Source organism: Grammomys surdaster, unplaced genomic scaffold (assembly GCF_004785775.1).
Source record: "Grammomys surdaster isolate TR1022 unplaced genomic scaffold, NIH_TR_1.0 186, whole genome shotgun sequence".
Classification (NCBI taxonomy): domain Eukaryota; kingdom Metazoa; phylum Chordata; class Mammalia; order Rodentia; family Muridae; genus Grammomys; species Grammomys surdaster.
Window position 1 is genome coordinate 5,835,465 of NW_021604631.1, and position 14,227 is coordinate 5,849,691.

Consider the following 14,227-nt stretch of genomic DNA (forward strand, 5'->3'; position numbering starts at 1 on the left):
GAGAAGCAGGAGTGACAACAGATGCTTCCCTTCAAAAGCAGAGAACACGAAGATCTGTTTGGACTGAGAAAGTAATGTCTGTCTGGCCAGTCCCCAGGCTAGGGCGCTACTCAGCAAACCCAGAACAAAGCCGGGGGACGCTTGGCTGAAGGGAAGGAGAGCCCTGCTCTCAGTGACTGCCTTCCCACATCATGGGGGATCTTACTCTAGAATTGGGTTTTCCAGAGACAGTCCAAACAAAAGCCCTCTCTCCTGTAAAGACCCCAAATTTCTGGGGCATGTGTGCAAGTCTCCGGGTACTCCTTCCATGGGTCTGGGCTGCTGGCTGTGAGGACCCTCAGCAGCAAGGCAACTTCAGGGATAGCCTGGTGGGCTAGGGCAATAGCATGACACCATGTCCACCTTTTGCTGGGATGACATAGCACCATGTGGACCCTCTGATCAGCAGGTCTGTTCTGGCACCATGTTACTAAGTACTCTGTCACTTTGCTTTGGGCTGGCTGTCTGCGAACAAGAGATACCACCTTTCCCAGGGTTGGTCTAGGGTCAGAATAAGCCAGCAAGGCCCCTTAAGGGCACTACCTGCTGTGGCTGCTGGGGGTTTACCTGGCTGAGATTGAGAGGCTGCTGCTGCTGGAAGTGGGGGCCTGGCCGCTGCTGACGGTAGGCGATGGCTCCTGAGGAGCTCCCTGAAGAGTGGCCACTGGTGGAGGTCACGGTGCTGGAGGACTTGGACTTGAAGGAGGACGCGTGGTGACTGGTATTGATCGCTGAGGAAGGAGGAACAGGCCATATAGGTCAGTGGCATGTTTTTGGCTGTCTAAAGATGTGCCCCCTCCCCTTCCAGACAGTAGCCTCCCAGGAAGGCCATGTTCCCAAGACTGTCCAGGCATAAACCACTTAGTCCCCAGACCTAGTCAGGCATTCACCTTGACTCTAGAGAGGCAGCTGGGCTCCAGCCCTTGGCTCTATGGAGGATTCGAGCTACAAATGAGGAAGATAGGGGAAGCAAAATCAAGGGTAAAGGTGCAGGCCTATGCTAGCCCACACTCATGGTCCTCTGGGGGAAATGTTATAGCAATAGCTGGAAGGTGTGTGGAAGGAAGAAGGGCTGCCTGGTTCCCTCCCAGTACCCCAGAGGATCAGATGTGATCATGCTAACGGTTGGACCTAACATACCACCAGGTTGAACAGCAGAAGTTACAAGAATGCTGAAGCTCTCCTGACCCCAGGCAGGATGAGACTAACTCTCAAAGGGAATGGCCTTGACATAACCACTATTCCTATGTTACTGACAGTGTAGAGCCTGCCCAGCCAGGAAGCTGCTGTACACATTGGTCACTATGATCCCAGCCCTATAGCTGGGGGTGGTATAGGATCTGCATTGTAACACATTCTGGGAGTTGATGTTGCTGGGTGGGAGGACCACAGCCTTGAGACTGAGGAAGGACAATACCCACATCAGATGGCTGGACCCAGTCAAGGGAGCCCAGAGCTTTATTAGAGCCTGCTGTCTACCAGGCACTTGTGACATGTATCACCCAGGAAGCAGATGGGGTGAGAGTGGCAATTAGGAGGCATCTCAAATCATAAAGGCAAGAGGCAGAAGTAGAGGATACAGGAAGATGCTAATGGTTGGTCAGGATAGGCCTTAACTGTCCAGTGGGCAAGGTGAGACCTTCACCCCTGAATAAAGTCTGAGTGATGCTTTGGAGAGCAGAGCACCTAAATGTACAGGCCATAGCCCTCTTCCCTTTTATTTTTTATAGGGTCTCATTATGTAACTCAGGCTGTCATCAAACTTGCAATCCTCCTGTCTCTGCTGCTTCTGTGATGGAATTATAGATCACCTGACCTGGCTAAGCTATAGTCTCTTTACTGAACAATACCTAAGAACCAATAACACGCAAGCAATAGACAGGCACCCAGTCTTGAGGAGATATTGCATGTCTTTAGAACTTGCACAAGAGCTAGGCAAACATGTGAGGGAGAAGGTCTCAGTCACCTCCTCTGTGTCCTATGGTTCAAATGCCTGGAGGAACACAAGAGGCCTATGAACTGTACTATTGGTGTTGTACGGTTTAAAAGCCACAGTTAATATATTCTTTTCACTCCATAAAAGGTAAAAAGCAAAGAAGAATTAGTTGAAAAGAAAATGGCTTTGGTTTGGAATGGGAGGACAACTGCCTCTCACTGCCCCAGGTGCCACCCTAGCCAGGAATGTGATGCCCACTGGGAGACAGAAGCATGAAGGTAGTGGTGAGTCTCTAAGAACATGCCCTGGCGAGGGTTCTGCACAAGGGGGTGGGGGAGAGTGCTTTAAGGAAGGCAGTAAGCCCCCTCATCACCACCAGTCCAAGGACATCTGAGCATTCACACATTGTGTCATGTAGCTAATGATTCATTTCCTTCATTGAGTTTCTGGAATTGACTAAAATAAGGTCTATGTCTTATTCCTAGGACAGATGGCAGTACACATTGAGGAACCATAAGAAAAGATGGAGCCTTTGAATGACTTAGGATACACCAGCTTTTTGACAAATTCCAGGGTTATGATGTCAGGTTGTGAAGCCCAAGGCAAGCCCTGACAATGGGAGAAGAGTTCCAGCAAACACACTGGGTCACAGGGAAACTGGATACCTTGGGAGCAGAAGACAGAGGGGACATTCCACCTTTCAAGAAACTCCCAACCTCAAGTAAAGGAAGACTGATTTGCTGGGAAGGAGATGGTGGGTCCCAGAATGAGGTCTCCATGTCTAACTGCACTGGCACCCAAGGCCTCTTCCACTTACCCACTTCATTAAAGTCCCTCGGGAGGTGCCTGGGAACTGGTGTATTGAACTTCTCAGGACTCCAAAGGCACCCAGGTGCCGGTGGAGCAGAGTATATTTAGGACTCAGTGCCTAGACTAAGCCAGTTAGGTTCCCAAAGCTCAGCTGGAGAGGAAGGGAAGCTCTCCTGACAGCCGAGATATGCTGCTTTCTGTTTGACCCCATATCTAGTCCTCAAAGACCCAGGGTTCATAGTGTTCTACCTATCACATTATTGTGGTGACAAGATATGGTGACTGGGTCAGAGCTGGTCAAACTGTCAGAGTGGAGAAGCCTGGATGTAGGAAGGTCCTGAAGGGGCCAAGAGATTCAGGTAGCGATTTCTCTTACTGAGGAGGATGAGGTGGCAATGGGCCTTCACTCTAGCAACACAGATTCTGTGGCCATGAGGGAACAGATCTCATTCATGCAGTGTGCGAATGCAAATGTGCTCAGGCACAGGTACTCTGTAGCCGCAGAGCCTGAGAGGCCAGCTGCACGGCCATGGCCACTCTGAGAACCTCTGTGCTCTTATGGTCCTTTGGTCCTTTTGTGTTGTAATCATAGTATCTACACGTAGAGTTTCTCTGAAGGCTAGTTATATTAGAGCTAGTCCACGTGAGGCTCATTCCATGTGCACACCCCTCACCGAGCAGCGCAGCAGCCTTCTGTTATTTCTCAGCCAGGACACTGTGGCCCACACTCTGCTCCTCACCCTGAGGGTTCTGACTTTGAAACTAGCATCGACTCCTCGGACTGTGGGCAGCTAGGACATGAGGAAGAGCAGCAGTGGTGGGTGAAGGGCAGATGTAATTAATGAACCTATTTTCTGAAGAAAGTAGCTGGGGTACCCCTAAAGCCACAAGTAGAGTGCTTGAAAGAGGCCTGTGAGCATACCCACCCCACATGGGTCATCCTAGTCAGATGGTAAGGGAGAAAGAAGTCTAAGCCTGTTTCTATTTCCTTTCTGGCAGAGATGCTTGGTATAAAAAGGGTCCAATCACAGGCTTCCAGTGAATATTGGGAAAGTATTGCAAGCCAGCTGCAGCAGGGACTGGAAAAGTCCCTGCAGTTCTCATCTTAATCACACCCAGCACCTTGAGCGGCAGCACCTCGACAACTTGGTAACCACCAAAGAAGAACTCTTATCTTCCAGAGTAACCTCAGGTATCTCCTGTGGCCATGTCAGGTGACAAACAGAGCATCCCTACCAAGGAATAATAGCCTCTCACGTCTAGACAGAGCTTGACAGCATGTCTCTTTCTGACACCATGGAGATGCTGCCTGGCCTGCTGTGGCGGATGGCAGTGTGTAGCACAACAGACTTGCAGATTCTTTGGCATGGCCTCCCAATTCGTGCGTGCGAGCATGAGTGAAGGAGCTGCTGAGAAGCTGCCGCCGAGGAAGAGCATGGCGGACCGCTGCCTGCCTTCAAAGGCTAAGTTCACTGGCTTTCTGCCAGGGCCCAGTTTTCAGGACAAGCCTCATGCAATGTTAGTTCTTTAAGTAAAGCTGAGAGAAATGTGCTAGCTCAGGTCTCTGTGCTCAAGGGAATGTCCTGATAAAGGGTCCATGGCCCCCACATGGCAAGGTCAGATCAAGTGCTTCTTTACCAGATATTTGCTCTACCCTAGAAAGATGTCAGGAATGTCCAAACCAGTTGATAAGAAAGTGGGGGTGCTTCCATTGTTTATTTATCTACTGTGACAGAAGCAGAGCCACCTGGAGGACAGCAGTGTTTTCAGAATTTCCAAAGGAGAACATTCTACATAGACTATAATGATGATGTGTGGTATAGGCAGAATCAAGTGTCCAATGCAGACGACCTGAAATAACTAGTACTAACATCTCTAATAGCAGAAAAAGAAAAGAGCAGAGAAATGCCATGGGCCTGCTGTGGGCCCAGGTTACCTGGCCCTAGGCTGTCACATTCTACCAACACTTCACTGGCCTGGGTCTTCAGTGGGGGCACGATGATGGTGCGGGGGTTGGCGGTGCAGTGATTCTCTAGGCTCCCCTTGGTGTCCAAGGTATTGGTGCCGTTGTGCCCTATGCGCTGCTGCACCGAGTAGGGGCTGGTGTTGCTGGAGGAGTCAGAGTAGGGCGAATCGTGGACTGTGACACAGCTGATGACATTTTTTCTTTGCTTGGAGACTGTGCTGCAAAGGTAAAGGGAGAGGTTAGAACAGCAGGCTGGCTGTGAGATAAGAGAACCTGTTCTGGAAAAAGTCTTTGGTTGGGCCCTGCACCAGAGTACATGGGAAGACAGGCAGAGCAGGCTGGGCCGGGCCAGGGCCACACTGATGCTTCTGGAAGCTAATGTATGAGGCAATCAATGGTGGGTCTTGGCTGCCCCCATGTGGCAGAGAACCCCTTCGACCACTAGAACGGGAGTCTGACTGAATGAATCAGGCAGGTGGAGAACTAGAATAGGAGGGAATGGCCCCGAGTTTGGGCTCTGGGACTATGAGAATCAGCAGAGTGTAAGCAGGAAGAGAAGAGGTCCAGTGATTCAGGATGCTGCTGGAGGGACAGAGGATGGATGAGGGTCTAGAGACATCATCATTGAGAAACGCTGAGGAACAGAGATTGAGCTGAATTTGAGTGATTATGTTCAGGCCATTCAGGACACTGGGCACTCATTTTTAGGGAGGACCTGGCCTTCCTGCAGAGTTCCCATCCTTTGGGCCAAGGTCAGGAGACAGTATTGTCCTCAGCTTTCAAGGCAAGTCTCCTGTGTGCTGATGCCACCACAGAGTGGCTCCCAAACCCTGGTCTTCATTTCTAACTAGAACTTTACCTAGAAACAGGGAAGAGCTGGCTTGGAATGGTTCTTGGCTAGCACTTGCTTTTCATAGAGCTTTATGCTCCTGTGGTTACTCTGGGAACCAGTTCTATCTGCCTGTGGCTTGGTGACAGGCTGCTGGGACGACAGATGTGGAGCTTATCATGTATTATGCAAGGTTTTAAAAATGGATGTTCATCTATTTTTGTACACTGATCATTTATTTTTAAGAAATAACAATTGCCTAGGCAAGATGGCTACTTTCCAGCTAATCTGATATGGGGAAAAAGCTAGTATTTATAGAATCTGATGGGGTTTCCAATGGCCCTCCTACCCCAGGAGTGTTACCTAATGCCACAGACCCAGGCCAGGCTCTTTCTAAGATGAGTTTTTTATCACTCGAGGGAGAGTGGGGAAGTAGGCACTTCCGAGGGCAGCTCAGTAGAAGGCCAGGAGGAGGTCAGCAAAGCTGTGGACCTCCAGAGGCTGGAAAGGCAGTCAGGTGGAAGCTCTGGAGGACCTGGCCCCTGCTCTTGAGAGTCAGCACCAGTGATGGCAGGGCTGGACCACTCCTGCAGTGGCCAGGCTCTCTATTCCTGCAGACCTAGCTGGGTCTGTGGGTTAGGATGTGAGCCTCCAGTCAGAGGTTTAACCTTAGTGTATGCTGATAATAGAGCCTTGGGAACTGGTTGTCTACACAATGATAATATGGGTAGCGACAGAGCCCAGGATGAGGTGAGAAAATACTGCTGTACAGCACATGACAAGCAGAGCATGGGGTAACGGATCTCTATTATTACACAGGAGGAGCTTCCCTAACCCCAAATTCCAATGCCCCCAAGTCTAAAACTCTTTGAGTAGTGCATGGTAGCATTAGTGGGAAGTCCCATGTCTGACCTGATATGACAGGCTGTGGTCAAAAAGCAGGCCTACTAAAATTAACTGTGTAAAATTTCCTTCAGGAGATATGCACATGGAAAAATCTGAAATTCAAAACATTTTTGGTTTGAAGCCTTTAAAAATAATTTAAATTTTTATTAAGAATAGATTTTTTCACATAATGTATTCTGGTCATGGTTTCTCCTTTCTCATCTTCATCCAGATCCTCCCCTCCTCAATCCATACCTTTTCTTTCTCTCTCATTTTACACACACACACACACACACACACACACACACACACACAAACAAACAAAACCCACCACCAACCACCCACAAAAACATACAAACAGATCAGAATTGGACAAAACAAACAAGCAGGAAAGGAGAGTGGCAAATGTAGATACAGACACTCCCACTCCCACACAGAGAAATCCTACAAAATCACAAAGTCAGAAACCACAATATATAAGCAAATGACTTGTAAAGTATATTAAAAAAAATTCCCAGACAAATCACTAGGAAACAAAAGTCCTCTAAAAATGTCACCAAGTTCATTTTGTGTTGGCCGTCTGGTGCTGGGCATGGGCCTGCCCATACATGTGGTTTGCACGCTAGTGGGATCCTGCTGCAGAACTAATTCTGCCTGAGTGGTTATAACTTGAAAATAGCTTCTGAGTTAGGGACAGGGCCTTGTGTCCACTTCCCCTCTCAGTGCTGGGACCTCATCTGGCTTAGACCTGTGCAGGCCCTGATCCTAGCCTTATTAAAGACAGAATTCCACTATGTAGTCTAGACTAGCCTCAAATTCAGAGATCTGCCTGTCTCTGCCTCCCGAGTGCTAGGATTAAAGGTGTACACCATCACACCTAGCATCTCAAGTCAAGCCTTTGGATAAAGGATGTTCAACTTGTATTATAACATGGGAAAGCAACTCTGCACAAAATCTTACCAGGCACAACAAATTTTATGAGGGAAGGACTTACTAAAGAATTTTCTCTAGTCTGTGCTAAGCCAGAAGATTGATAGGAAAAAGAAAAGACAAGTCATTAGTTTGGAATCCTGGAGATCTATAGTCAGTGCCACAGGGAATATCTGCACAAAGAACAGAGGCACGCCTCTGTCCTCGAAGACGGAAGGCTCAGGGGGGACTGTATAACAACACGACAAGTTAAACAGTAAAAGCTTTAAAGTGACCAGTTAGAATAATGGATGTCACAAAGCCTTCTGAGAGGAACTGTCAAAGGAACCTTCCAGATGACAAGTGTTAAGAATGCAAAAGAAGGCGAGGAATGAACTGGTCACATAGATTTACAGCCCTTCGTATTTACTTAATTTTTAAAAAAATTGTATGTGTGTGCGCACGCTCCCATGTGCTCACTTGAGTATGTGTGTATGTGCACATGTGTGCAAGTGTCTGCAGAAGCCAGAGACACCAGGATGCCCTTGAACTGGAGTTACAGGCAGTTATGAGCCTCCTGATATGGATTCTGGGAATAGAACCGAGGTCCACTGAAGGGCAGTATGCATTCTCCAACCCTCTCTCCAAACCCTTGAGTAAAGCTCTTATATGAATGAACCTTATGTTTGACATAAAATAATTCAGACACAAATTCTGCATGAGTCAACACAAGAAACATGTAGAATAGGCAAACTCATACAAAAAGGAAATAGGTTACAGATACCAGAGATCTGAGGAATAGGGTAGGCAGAGAAAAATATAAAATTATTTAGTGGGTACGGAATATTGGGTTGGAATGGCAGAAAAGTTTTAGAATAGATAAAGGTGACAGTGCCCCCAAAATGGTTAAAATTGCAAATTTCATGCTTTACAATAATTAAAAAAATTAATGTGGAATCTCCCTAGTGAAGTGTATACAGTAAATTGGTGAATTGTATAATATATGAATTATTGCTAATTTTGAAAAGCCCATGGGTTTATCCACAATAAGAAGCTCCCACGATACAGCAGTCTTGGGCTGTGAAGCAGCACTGCTTCAGCAGATCTCAGGGGCCACAAGTAACTGAGATCTGTTCCAAGAATTAGAGAGTGAGTCCCCAGGAAAAAAGTTCCTGACCCTGGAAAGCAGGAGAAAGTAATGGAGATGTGGGGGCCAGCGTGGGAAGCTGAGGGAGTGAGAAGGCCCTGCTGTTCTTTTCTGTGGTGGGACCAGTCAAAGGAAGCCACTGGTCTCAAAACAGAACTGTTTGATGTCCTGTTGCTGGGGGTATCCCTCCTACCTGCAGATATAAAGTGCTTCTGGGACCAGGGATGGAGCTGGGAATTTATTCCAGGCAAGTTCCCAAGGGGATGCAGAGGGCATGCCACTCTGTTCTTCACTCAAGACTTCTGTCACTTGTACTTGATTAAATAGTCTGAACACAGTGGTTCCCTTTACAGTTTCCTGAAATGGGTATATGTTCTGCTGCGAGGGCATGATTTGTAGGAGGAGGGCTGCGTGAAGACAGAGGGTGGCTCCCAGTGTGTCCCTATAATGGTGTTCCAGTTCTGGCTCTGCTGTCCCTTTCCAGGTGAGGCCCTAGGCAACCATGGCCCTGTACCATCCACCTAGCTCTGAGCCACTCTGAACCCACTAGGGGAAGTGGGAGAGATTATCTGCAGCATGAGGGCCCATTTAGAATATTTCACAGAGATTTATTATGAAAGACATTCAAGATAAAATCCAATCTACATGTCAAGAGAAAACAAATCTCTTCAGTGAGAGGAACTTACACACACGGGGTCCAGTCTCTTTAGTGAGAGGAACTTACACACACACACACACACACACACACACATACATACATACACGGTCCAGGCCATTTCCTGCTGAGCCTCCTCCCTGAGGCTATGGATCATTTAGAACGTGAGCAAGCAAAGCAATAACACACAATACTAATTTTGACCAAACTGTAATCTGACCTCAGACACAATTTAAATTGTGCCCATTTGTAATTTGTAACTCATATTTGCAAATTGTGAAGCTCCAGTTTAATGCAGATAAAATTTCCTAACTGCTGGAACATTCTGAAGGCACAATACAGTACCTCAAAAACTAGCACACTGCCATTGAAGACAGGCTTTCTTTCTGCAGAGTCCTGTGGGAGCTGGAGGCCAGGCTGTGAGTGAGTGCCACATGTCAGTGTCTTGTTACCTGTGAAGGAGGTAGGGGAGAAAAGCTCCTCCCTTTCTCTGTAGCTGGGATGCCCCATGATTAACAAGCAAAATCACATAGCAGCTTAACATTGTATGTTTTTGGATTTATGTCTGACAGGTTTGGGAAAGATGAATTAGTTTGATAGGTCTGTTTCTATTCCTGTCTATTCTAGAGATACCTGTGCGCTAGGTAAATACACTATCCAGGTTGGAGAACAATGAGGGGCTGCTAAATAGCTCCTTTAAAACGAAGCACACAGCTGAGACTGGCACTGCTGGGTCTTCAGGCTCACACACATCAGGACTATGGGGACTCATTCCACCATTGTCTCTAATTATTATTGAGAGTTTATCAATCCCATTCTGAGCTGGTTAATGGAAGAGAGAGAGACAGCGATAGGAGGGGAACGAGACATATTTGCTCAAATGGCCTTGATAGACACCACTTCTGAATAAGAAGCAAAGCTGCAAGAGCTCGAGACTCCATTGTGTTGTCATGGCAATAGATGATTTTCATCATTTTAAAATGATGAAAGAAAATAAGGAGCTAAGAAGTATAGAAATGAGCTGCAGGAGGAACGGCAGGCAGAGGGGCAGGTGTGAGCCTCTGACCCCATCCATCCCCATAGATCCTGTCTGGAATGTAGTTCTGATTTCTATTTGCTAATCTCAGTCAATTTCATCCTTCAAGACCAAGGTCAAAACTCATCTCCTCCAATAAACTTTCCGTGACTCCTTTATCTCCCCTGACTTCAGAGAAAATGCCGTATCTGAAAACAAAAACCAAAGCCCTACTCTTCCATTCCAACACAGACCGCACGCACATACTGGACACATGTCAAAGTGCTGTATTTGTGTGATTTCCTTCAGTCCTTAGAACAAGACTACACAGTGAAGAAAACGATTACTCTCCTCCCACAGACAATGACCACAGATGAGGAGGGCGTCAAACCTTTGCTTGCCCTAGGTCACAGCACCTACAACAGTCTTCATCACTATGCTACACAGCCCTCTGCCTCCCCAGACACATTCCTAGCAGACACTACAATGGTAAAATGAGGAGACTCTCCCCTTCCGGTGTCGCCATTTGTTAAGAGTGGCTTTTTTATTGGGGGGGGGGGACATGGGGTGGTTTTCAGAGAGTTTCTCAGCTGAAGGAAATAAGACATGAGGGTTCAGCCAACCTTACTGCTTTGTCTCCCAACCAGAAATACCAGTGATTTCTTTTAACCTGCTTCTACTGAGAAGGATAAGAAGCAGAGCCTGCAGACCACAGTCGTCCTTCTGATGTTATATAGCTTGTAATTTATCTATTAGAACGAGAAAAGATGCCTTAAATTTGTTCACTGTTCATGTTCATGTGTTTGTGTGTGTATGCCTAGGCATGGAGGTCAGAGGTCACCCTCAGGTGTCATTCTGCAGGAGATGTCCATCTTCTTTTCAGACAAGGTTTCTCTCTGCCCTGGAGCTTGTCAAGCAGGCTAAGCTAGGTCAGCCAGCCGCAGTGTCTCAGGGAATCTGCCTGTCTTTGTAATCCCAGGGCTGGGATTATAAGCATGCACTACCATGCTCAAAGTTTTCATGTGTGTTCTGGGGTTCACAGTCAGGTCCTTATGCTTGCATGGTGAGCACTTTACCAACTAAGCTATCTTCCATTCCCCACAACTTTAATATGGTCCATATATCTTATTCAAATGATATTATCTGCTTATTTACATCTGTAAATAAGAAGATAAAAATAAGAAGCTTGTGTGTCTACATTAAGGTCAGCCGTCACATGACTACTTTGTAGGATATCAGAAATGGGCCTGGAAGGAGGTGCTGGTTTTCCTTCCCTTTTCTTCAGGAGTTCAGTTATCTTTTCCTAAACCAGTCTGACTCAGCTGGCTTGGGTTACATTACATCCATGCATTGAGCACTGCCCTGCCAGGCCAGATCCAACCCCTCTCTGGTGGCCCAGCCCCACCTATGGAAAATGGTGAGTAACAGGAGGCTGCCACACATCAGTGTGGCTGTGGTATACCAGAGCATCAGGATAAGCTGTTGGGGACAGACTGGTTGCAGTGTTGCCTTTTTGGAACACAGTCCCTGCGCCTCTCCACTCCATCCTGCCCTGTTTGAAGACAAGCCTGTGACGAAGCTGCAGTGAGGATGGCTGAGTGTACAGCTGCCATTGCTGGGGCTGAGTCACAAGACCGAAACAGCTTCAACTCAGGCGTGGGCTATAGCTTAAAACAAACGCCTCTTACATGGCACTATGAGTCTGATTTCTTTGTTCCCTTCCTCTCGTTGGTAGTCATGGGCCTGGGAGCGCACTTGATGCTGGTTGTATGAGGCTTCTTAACCCTGAGTGTAGGAGGGTGGTGAGTTTACATTGTTGTAGGTGTCAATGCAAGGAATTCCCAATTTAGGTTGACTACTTTGTTCAGGTGATAATGAATGAGTGTTGTTTTTCTTCCTCTGGTTGTTCATTTTTCAGGCAGAAGTCTGTTGAACAATAGTTTGTAAGTTTCTATGACTTATCTGGAATAATTTTACCACCTTTTAAATTTAGTATAAAGAAGCAAACTATCTCATGTCAACTCTTTTTTGGGGTGGGAACTAAATCCAGAGCCTCACGAATTCTACAACTGAACTACAGCAACTGAACTACAGACCTAGCCCGGCATTTAAAAATATATATAAACATTTTAAGAGTGACTTAGCAAATTGCTTTCTTATCTAAAACCTCCTGTGATATTTATGAGCCCATTTTCTTAGAGTTGACACTATTGGCAACATGGGCTGAGCAGTCCTCAGGGAGCTGCTTGTGTGTTGTGAAGAGTGGAATGTAGAAGTGCCCCACAGCCCAACTTCTCTACAAGAGATGGACATCCAGTGAGTCAGCGATGGGCATGGAGGAAGGGACCCTGGAGAAAAAGTCTTGTCTGATCAGCTAATGAATCACTTGATCTCACACTTAAACAATTTCCCTCTGACAGGTGTTTGCACGCCATGGCTTCTCTAAGACAGTGTCTGCATAAGGGGAGTTAGCTATGAGGAGCTGGGTAAACAGATACATCTTTGTAAACATTGATCAACAAGATTCCATGTTAAAGACAGCGATAATCAAGCACTTCCCTTGTCAAAAACACTTAAAATAGGCAGGTTCTACCTGATTCTGGGAAATACAGGAGACAATGCCTATTGTTTAGCTTTTCTGTTTCTATGCCTAGTCTCTAGCCATGATTAGAAAAGCCCCCTCATCTATTAGTGAACCACTGAAATAGAGAAAACTCACTTATTAAAATGTTATACAACAATGGCAAATTTTAATCTTCTGCCCATCTCCTGAGACCGCTGCAGCACTCACTTTCATGAGTACCTGGTACTCTTTCATGAGTACCTGGTACTCATGCCCTCAGCTCCTCATGGCCCTGTCACAGCTCCCTGCACATACTGGATGACAGCATGGGACTGGTTACAGAAGGCGAAAGAGCGACTCAGTAACTGTAAAGTTAATGACTAAAGAGAAGTCAAGTTATTTTGTCAGTGATTAACAGTAACACTTCATCAATGGTGTAGCACTTCTGGAATGAATCCCAATCCCCTTCCTTGAGCCGTTATTAATCTGGCTTCATCACTTGGCCTTCTTGGGCCTTAGTCTCCTCATTTATTGAATGGAATAGAAGTGACAAGCAAACTGTGGTAAACCGTGGACAGGTCGGCTACGATTCCTGCCCCAGGTCTCTACATGCTGTGGAATTCTCCTGCCTGGCCACTAACGGTGCCTCTATTTGTGTTCAAGGTCTTCCCTTGATATTCTTTTAACAAGTCTAGGCAATGTCATCTAGTCTTGGAGATTGAGTGACATTGTCAATAAGGCCTAAAAATGTGGTTTATCATTTATCTTATGTTGCTAAAAGACGCTCTGTGGTCAGGCTGTTACCCTGTGAGTGTCCTTGACCCTTGACTCTTTAGCTGTGGTGCAGAGGCTGAGCCACACTAGGGAAACAGCCAGCATTTGAGGACCATACTGGGTACTACAAATACTAGATTTGGGCTAAGTAGCAAGTAGGGAATTCAGACAGAACAATCAAGATGCTCACTTCCCAGGAGAAATGTGGTTTGGTGACAAGGATGACCAGAGTTAGAGACTGGTGGTTTAAATGAGATGTCCCCAATAAGTCTTGGGCATATGAATACCTGATCCCCAGTTGTCTGTCTGTGGAGAAAAAGGAGGTGAGACCTTGATGGAAGAAGTCTGTCACAGGAGGAAGGAGTTGAGGTTTCAGAAGACTTTGTATGACAGGTTTTGAATTAGTGTTCTTGTCTCCCCTTTTGGTTTGAGATGTAGACTCTCAGCTGATCCTGTTGCTTACTAATTTAGCTCTGCCATCTGGATTCTAACCCTCTAGAACCATAAGCCCCAAATAAACTCATCTGTAAGTTGCCTTGGCCATGGCACTTTATCATAGTAAAAAAGTAACGATACAAGGACAGAGGGTCTCCAATACTCGAACAGAAAGAGGGAGAATAGGGGATGCTGTCCAGCTCTGAAGCCCATGGCCAAGTTTAGGTGCAAATAGTATAGTCTTGGTTTTCTAGGCCTGATGCT

The 14,227-nt window shown here is 46.6% G+C and overlaps 1 protein-coding gene across 3 annotated transcripts in view; it reads right to left on the reverse strand.

The window, feature by feature from the left end:
* Hipk2 (homeodomain interacting protein kinase 2) overlaps positions 1 to 14,227 on the reverse strand; it is a 189,469-nt gene that overhangs the window by 11,065 nt on the left and 164,177 nt on the right. For all 3 annotated transcript variants that reach the window (XM_028768462.1, XM_028768463.1, XM_028768461.1), the window contains exons 13-14: positions 4,722 to 4,969; positions 607 to 770 (exon numbers count right to left, since the gene is read on the reverse strand). In XM_028768462.1, coding sequence (XP_028624295.1) covers positions 607 to 770; positions 4,722 to 4,969 — 412 coding nt within the window. The remainder of the gene's footprint in view (positions 1 to 606; positions 771 to 4,721; positions 4,970 to 14,227) is intronic.